The sequence below is a fragment of the Argentina anserina genome, chromosome 5 (assembly GCF_933775445.1).
Source record: "Argentina anserina chromosome 5, drPotAnse1.1, whole genome shotgun sequence".
In the NCBI taxonomy this organism is placed as follows: Eukaryota; Viridiplantae; Streptophyta; class Magnoliopsida; order Rosales; family Rosaceae; genus Argentina; species Argentina anserina.
The window spans coordinates 24,754,204-24,762,302 of record NC_065876.1 but is presented as its reverse complement, the minus strand read 5'-3'; the positions used below and the strand labels follow the sequence as shown (position 1 = coordinate 24,762,302).

Sequence of the window (8,099 nt, the reverse complement as noted above, 5' to 3'; positions counted from 1 at the left end):
ATCTCGTTCTCCGACTGCAATGAAACTACATTCTCAAAAAAAAAAAAACTGCAATGAAACTAGATCTTATGTGGTCTGCTTGAATTGTTTTATTTGTGGTAATATCGGATATCGAATGGATTTTACAAATGCCGATCCATTCGCGAAACAGATCCTGATCTTAAAAGAACTTTACTGACTTGATTGGTTAAACTCCATCGTGCATTCTCTGTTTCATTCCACAAGTAATACTTTGTTAAGTCCCCCAATTAGTGGCCATAAGAAAGAAGCTTTCCCTCAGTTCTTTGTTTAAGATCTATGATGAGATATGACATGCTTTTTCAAAACCGTGACCCTTGATGACATTCTCGATTGATTCTTCTCCCACAATAAGCTCCAGCAAAAATGAGGTGGTTAATTCCGTACGTACCTGAATTTACATAATAGAGTACTGGTAAAGCGTACTCGCACCAAACCCACCCACTATCTCTATCTCCATCTGCTTCTTACTTCTATATATCATCATACGCACCACTTCCAAGATACAAGTACTGGCTAGTGTTTCTCTTTCGATCTCTTTCTCTTCTCGTATATAAACTTTTAGGTCAATCAACTAATCAGAAAGATCGATGATCAGAAATGGAGAGGAGAGTGGAGAACGATGAAGTATCAACTCGGCCTTCTTTAGCTTTTCCTCTGGGTTTGGCTCTTCTTCTTCTTATGCTACTGAGCATCTGCACCTTTTTCTTGTGCTGTATCCACTGGGACAGAGTTCGATCTCTCTTCTTATCCTCTCTCGATCAAGATCAAGACCCAGATCAAGACGAGTCAGATCAGAAACCTGCATGTACGAAAACGGTAACTAATCTAGTTTAATTCTTCTCTCTGAAGTTGTGCGTTCCAGTTTTTATGAAAAGTTGATAGCCAACCATTAATTAATTGGTATTTTGATCTTTTTTATTATATAGATGGAAAATCAAGATCAATTGCAGAGCTTGCCGGTACTGATGCCTGGAGATCATGTTCCAAAGTTCTTAGCAATTGCATGCCCCTGTGAACTTCCGGCGGTGGAGAAGAAGATCACAGTGATAGTAGACAAGTCTACTAGCTAGTTTGTACTTTGTATATGATGCTAACTGTATATAGCTAGTTAATTGTTATAGTATTTTTCCTTTTTTGTCTTTCGACAGAATGAGCGGTATGTATATGATTTCGTATGATATTATTTTTAAAGAAGAAATTGATTCTTTGCTGCAGAGGTCCTAGTTCTGACTTCTGAGAGGTACGGTGGTAACAGAAGTACGGTGGTAACAGAAACTAGGAAAACAAGCTAGGGGATGCTAACTAGTAGTCTAGTATAATTCCTTTTCCTAAATTGTAAGTAAGGGCCAAAAGACTTTGTCGGGATCGACTTCATATTGATCGAAGTTGGCTTCGAAATAAAATTACATATTTAGTTTTTTTTTTTTGAATAACTAAGAATATGTTACATGTAGCCATGTAGGGGAATTTTAAAGGGGACTTATACTTAACCTCCTATACTTTCACAAATTAGATAAGCATTTTTTTAATTAAAATTTTAAGGTGTTCAAAAACCTTTATTCCACATTATATAGTGTGTGTGTGTATATATATATATACTTGGGAAATTCCTAACAATTGAGTGAGCAGTTCAAGCATGAGCGGGTGTTCATAATTGCATACTAGACTAAATGCCCCCGCTCTGCTGCGGGATATTTCTGCAGGTGTAGTATTGACTCAGTTTAACGCGTTACTATACCACAAACTCTATAGAGAAACCAAAACTGTACAGACATATATAAGTTATTGCTTGGGTCATAAAATCCAGTGAGACTATAGTCAAAATAACAAAATATATCACACAATTTCCTCATAATTCCATAGCCACTATTTTACAATGGACATGATCTGCATTTTACTTGAACTTCCGCAGTGTCAAAACGTGCCTGACACTTTCATATATGCCAAGAACATTCAACATCAACCTTTAGCCTCCACATTCATCAGATTGTGCTGAAATCCAGGATATAACATTGACTCAGAACTCATAAGCAAAATAAGTGGCAAGTCCATGACCACAATATGTAAGCTATCTAGTAAAACTATAATGTCTTCAATTTCAGATCATAAACAAAACAAAAACAAAAACAACAAACGTCATCTATAAAACTAAAAGAAAGAAAACTAAGAGAAAACTAAATGAAACTAAATTGAAAGAACAATACAAACCAACCTTGATATAAGGCAGAGGAAGAAGAGGTGAAGAACCAATCAAGCCTTAGTTATATCAGTCTCAAACATTTGCTTCTATCTGCACCACGTGAGATCACAAGTATAACTCAATTAAGCCAATTAAAAAAAAACAGAGAGAAACAACAATATACTAAACTTAAATAATGAAAAAATAGTTACAAACCTTCAATTCGAAAAAAATCAACAACCTTAAAACCTTGGACGTTTAAGTGAATCCTCCACAATGACAACAACCCTGACATCAGATCTTAAAACAGTTAATCATTGTAAACATGAATATTGCCAAAGACGAACCAAAATTTGACTTTCCTAGAAAACTGAATAAAAAAATATACTAACAGACCCAAAAAAAAAACTAATGAATAATCAAACCTTTTTGTTCTTCTTTCCACAGTAATCCAGAAACATTCTTCTAACTTCTTGACGAATCTAAACCTCTGCATCACCAAAACGTTAAAACCATTTTCCAACTGCAATCTCAATTGAAAGAGAAACAAATTCTCTAAAAAAAAAAAGATAAGAAAGGCACCTCTCACAAAAAAATCACCTACACCATTTTTGGAGATGTTGCAAGAAGTTTCGATGTGAACACTATGCAAGAATCCCCTACACCAATAGGCTCAAATCAGTCCCGCTCTTCTAATGAATTGATTAGATCATCATCAACTACCCAGAAAGTAAGAACAAACTTAGGAAAAAAAAACCAATTACCCAGAGCAAAAGGAACAAAAACAAAACAAAAAATCAAAGACCCAGCATAAGATCATATACCCGCAAAAAGACTACTTCTTCTCTCGTCCTACGATCTTCATCTCTCTCTGGCTGACGAAGTCACTGAGATCATTTGCTCAGTCTCTCTCAATCTGTTGTGAAAAGAAAAGAAAAAAACGAAGCGTCTTGACAGAACACGTGGAACGACAGACCAAGCAAAGGGATAAAAGTCATGAACAATCTATAAACAGTAACGCCGACAACTCAAAAATAACATATACTAAATTTCAGAAGTGTACAGAATCTATGCGCAAATTTACATATTTAAACCTTATTCAATTTGTATATTAAATTTGAATATCAAATACAAACTTGTGGAAACGGGCATATATCACCTTCATAATTGTTATGAATTATTACTTATTTGATTTGATACCCAGTGGGATTTTTAGCAACTGAGCATATATCTCCTTCATAATTGTTAATTTGTTATGAATTATTACTTATTTGATCCAAAGGGAGACCACCATATTTATATTCCAGATTGAAATATGGACAATATATGGTCGGGGCAGTAAGGGACTAGGTCGCCTAGTACGTACGTATTAGATACTCTTCTTGCAGATTCAGTTCCTTTTCGGAAGTTAGACGTACCACTAGAGCCGCCTGTTTCTATTGATCGAGAAGAGCCCCTCGAGGCCTCGACCAATTTCTGTAAAATTAACCACTCATGTAGCAAGTATAAGCTGTTAGCTAGGTAGACTATCAGTCGCTAATTATTGGCATTCACACACATATTTTTAAAAAGACGGGGTCACTGGAAAAAAGAATTGCATTTAGTGCTTAGAACTTTTTGCTAAAAGAAAAAAAGAATCCAAGCTTACGATCGTGATCATGTCACGTCGTTTTCATCCCCTTAGAAGTTAGAAGTATATATCAAAGTTGAAGAACGTAAGGTTGAATTGCATATGCATACGTAAATATCTTTGAAGATGATGTGAAGGAAGTTCAAAGATGTAAAATGGCCCGTGGTCGAAGGTTCAGATTCAAGAGACTGTAGTTACGCATAGAGTCTTTATTTGTGTGTAACAACATCTTCAGGTATTACAAGTCGTTAGCTAACTATGATTATATTGTATGATCGATCACCACCTCAAGTGTGGCAGGACTTGAATCAATGATCTTCTATCGCCAAACGTGAACAGCGTTTTCAACGAAATCTGTTACATGTTTGTTACGACGTATTAGTGCAAGTCTTAGGCTTAGTTTGGTATTGAGATTTAAGCAAAAGAATTACTTATAATGACCAGAGGTGGCCCATGGGGTGTGCCAAGTGTGTGGCGGCATAGGGTCTCCAACTTCGAGGGGGCTCCAATGATTTTTATATTATATAGGAATTATATATATTTTTGTCATTGATACTTAAAGCGAGATTCGAATCTTATAGTTCATGTCTTCAATTATAATGTCTCTTATTTTTTTTATGGGTTTTTTGTGTACTATATTTTTAAATATTTGTTCCGTCTATACTAATATGCCACAATTCAACTTCTCTCTTTTCAAAATATATATTTTACTATCTCTATTAGTTTTTTTTAACACTCGTAAAATTATGTAACGAACATAGAGCCTGAAAAAAAAATTCACACTACACCTCCAAATATAATGGACCAACCCTGATATTGACCGTAATGAGTTGTATTTGTATTTTGGTAAATTCTTATAAACTACTTATTTGTAAATTTTAGTGTAAATATGTAATATCTCGTACACTTCACAAGTAAACTAATTTTTATGCGCACTTTCTTGCAAAATGCAATTAATTGGAGAACTCATAGTTAAACGTATGTGTTATGAGTTAAGTAACATTTGTCGGAAATTATATATTCACACCTGAGGGTTAAAATAAATATTATTTTAATAATGAAGTACGTAGCACGATGAGATCATGATTGATTTTGGATAGCTGAACTATGCTTTATACTTATCTAAAGTTGGCACTATCTGCAAATTTATAAAAAAGGAATCAAAAATTAAAGTCGATAAATTTGGACATTTAGATCGAAAAGTGTTCAATTTGGTTCGTTAATTGGTGTGTATATATATTGGGTATCAGAGAGAGGAGAGGAACACATAAATTTTGGGTTTATCGAAAAAGTTTTACCACTGCCTCACTAAACTCCACCACCTTGCAGCGGTGCACATAGTCTGGCCAACCCAGGCCCTAAACCCACCTCGTCGGATTCATGTTCACTCGGCTACCTGATGTTCAGTTTGAAAAGGAGTAAGCGACATAATCTTGACAATTTATGCAAATTTTTGAACTCATACGAATCTCTCTAACCCTTTCTTTGCTTTTGATCTCGTTAATTGATATGGAACCATGAGGGAGTACAAAGATGGAATGCGCAATTTGTTTTTGTTTATCTTGTAGAAAACAGATTGTGGTATGCCTAATTCCATTTATATCTGTAATACCCAAGATTTCTAATCTCGATTACCCACACATTAAGATAATTAATTGACATTTAGTTTAAATATCAAGTATGTAGTTTAATACGTTCTATTTAAACTACATGTTGCCACGAGTTCGAAAATGTCTTCGAAATACTTTTCCAACGCTCGATTTTAGTTTTACAAATTTCTAAAAGTTATATTTGGTTTTAAATGTTTTCTGAAAAATTGTTTTACTTTAGTTTGAGTTTGGTTTTGGGCTTGAGAGAAGCCCAAGCCTTTTATGTCATGGACCCGAGCCCAATGGCCCAAGTCCTTTGCCATTTAACTTGGCCACATCGTCACTCTCTCTTCTATTTCTCTCTTTTTCTACTCGATATTTCGGTAGAGACACAGAGAGACACCACTGAAACATATCATCTACTCTCTCCTCCTCACACCACCTCCGTCTGGCAAGTTTTGACACATGCATCACTGTTGAATTACCATATCATGTTGGCATTGCCTCCTTGTATCATGCAGACAAAGAGGTGTCTCCATCATGTAGTTTGGTGTGAATTACTTGACTTAGGAAAAGTTGTTTGTGTTACTGTTTAGATCCAATTTTATAGGGATTGTGTTCTTGTAAAGTGTAGTTGTTAGCTCTATATATTGTATCCTTGAATCTATTGTAAATCAAAATTCAATACAAAGAGTTTATCTTTTCTCTTGAATATGTCTCTATATTTCTTCATGGTATCAAAACAGGAACTTCTCTAGGCATGTCTCTCTGATTTTTTTGTTCCGCAAAATTTTCTCTTGCATTTGCTTCTCTCTAAGCTATGGCTAGAGATCCTCCAGTTGCTCCTGGAATGGTTTCTACTGATTTTGTATCATATCATCTATGTTTGAGGCTGATCCTAAGACCAATAGCAGACTTGTTTTTATCTTGTTGAATGAATTCAACTATCTCAAATGGTCCAATGCTATTACTTTAGCATTAGGAGGTAGATAAAGGCTTGGCTACATCAATGGAACCATCACAGCTCCTATTTATCTAGCTTATGAGGGATGGTTAAGCAAGGATCAAGTGGTAAGAGCATGGATTCTCAATTCTATGGAGCCTCATATCTAAGAAATATATCAATTTTCCACTTCTGCTCTTGATTTATGGCAATCAGTGCAAGCCTTGTATGGCAATCTTAATAATGTTGCTCATGTCTATCAATTGATGCAAGAAATTGCTGAAATTCAACAAGGTGAAATTCTTTTACTCAACATTTAGGTTGTCTTACAGTCAAGTGGAACGAGTTGAATCAATACATGCCTCATATCACTGACAACAACACTTTGTCAAGAGAGCAGATCAAGACTAGGTGTTTTAGTTACTTGGAAGTCTTGGACCTGAGTATGAAGATGTGAGAAGTCAACTTTTGATGCATACAAAATTGCCTAGTTTCACAAATGTTTGCACCATTCTTCATAGATAGGAAACTCACAAAAAAGTGATGAAGGTAGAGTTTAAGGCAAGTAGTTAAAACTCAAAGATCTAATGGTTCCTTCAAGGGAAAAAAGGTTGATTGGAAATGCACACATTGTGGCTCTACTACCCATCAAGAGAAGACTTTTCTGGATATTGCATCCAGAACTCAAGCCAAAATTTGAAAAAGACAAAAAACCTTTCTCAAAGAATTGTAATAGTGGCAACAAGGCTTCTTCATCTTCTTCTGAGCCTAAGTTCAAAGCCTGTGTTGCTAGTTCTTCTTCTGCTGAACCAAGTTAGTCTACTAATTTTACAATTAATCCAATGTCCTTGTTGAATGATTTTGCTAATAATCTACAAAGCAAGAAAATAGGGGGATGTGGTTCAGTGACTGAGGAAATATCTACTGCCTTACTCAGCAAGTTTGCTGGGTTTTTGGTAGATTATGGTCACATAGAGGAAGAAGCCAAGCCGGGTATACTAAAAGCATTTTCTACTGCTATAAAGGTCTGCTTAGAAGATGATGTTTGGATTATTGATTCAAGGGCTTATGATCACATGACTAATAAGAGATCCTTACTGGATGATTATAAACAAAAATTCTAAACTATCTCATGTGTCTATAGCAAATGGCCAAGGTGTTCTTATTCTTGGTATAGGAAAAATGAATTTGCTCTCAAACACCATTAAATCAAGTGTCCTTTTTGTTCCTGGTTTTTCCTTTCAGTTGTTATCAGTTAACAATCTAAATAAAACTCTCAAGTGTCTATCCATTTTTTCTAAAAATGATGTTGTTTTTTAGTGTCAGATTCCGAGACTAGCTCCGCCGAAACACGATATTGTCCGTTTTGAGAACTCTCCTCTCTGGCCCTCACGGTTTTGTTTCTAAGAGCTCACGAACAACTTCTCAGTAGATCACCCATCTTGAGATTTCTCTAGCCTGAGCATGCTTAACTTCGGAGTTCTCATCCTCCCCGAAGCCATTGAGCCCCCAAAAGGCCTCGTATTAGATGAACGTGAGCATGTACATATAAGGTACATCACCCCCTCTATGTTGGCCGATATGAGAGATTACAATCCACCCCCTTTGGAGTCCGACATCCTCGTCGGCACACTCGCACCACATGACAAAGTGGCTCTGATACCAAATTGTCACATCCCATACCCAAATTACTAGGAAGTAATTCAGCTACAAGATGTTCTTAGATAAATTAGCTTA

General features: G+C 35.7%; 1 protein-coding gene and 1 long non-coding RNA gene across 2 annotated transcripts; one reads left to right on the top strand and one right to left on the bottom strand.

Annotated features, from left to right (window-relative positions):
• The first annotated feature begins 518 nt into the window (after positions 1 to 518).
• LOC126796138 (uncharacterized protein At5g65660-like) lies at positions 519 to 1,349 on the top strand. Its single transcript, XM_050522908.1, has 2 exons — positions 519 to 837; positions 948 to 1,349. Exons 1-2 carry the CDS (start codon positions 619 to 621, stop codon positions 1,089 to 1,091), a joined length of 363 nt encoding a protein of 120 aa, XP_050378865.1. The 5' UTR covers positions 519 to 618; the 3' UTR covers positions 1,092 to 1,349.
• Positions 1,350 to 1,832: 483 nt separating this feature from the next.
• On the bottom strand, positions 1,833 to 2,915 carry LOC126796142 (uncharacterized). Its single transcript, XR_007672313.1, has 5 exons — positions 2,783 to 2,915; positions 2,626 to 2,690; positions 2,417 to 2,488; positions 2,234 to 2,311; positions 1,833 to 2,013 (listed from the first exon to the last, which is right to left on the bottom strand). It is a non-coding gene; the product is annotated as an uncharacterized LOC126796142 (long non-coding RNA).
• Positions 2,916 to 8,099: the final 5,184 nt, after the last annotated feature.

Coding starts and splice junctions, on each gene's coding strand:
- LOC126796138 (XM_050522908.1), top strand. CDS start 619: ATGGAGAGGAGAGTGGAGAACGATGAAGTATCAACTCGGCCTTCTTTA. Junction 838..947: donor AACCTGCATGTACGAAAACG/GTAACTAATCTA, acceptor TTTATTATATAG/ATGGAAAATCAAGATCAATT.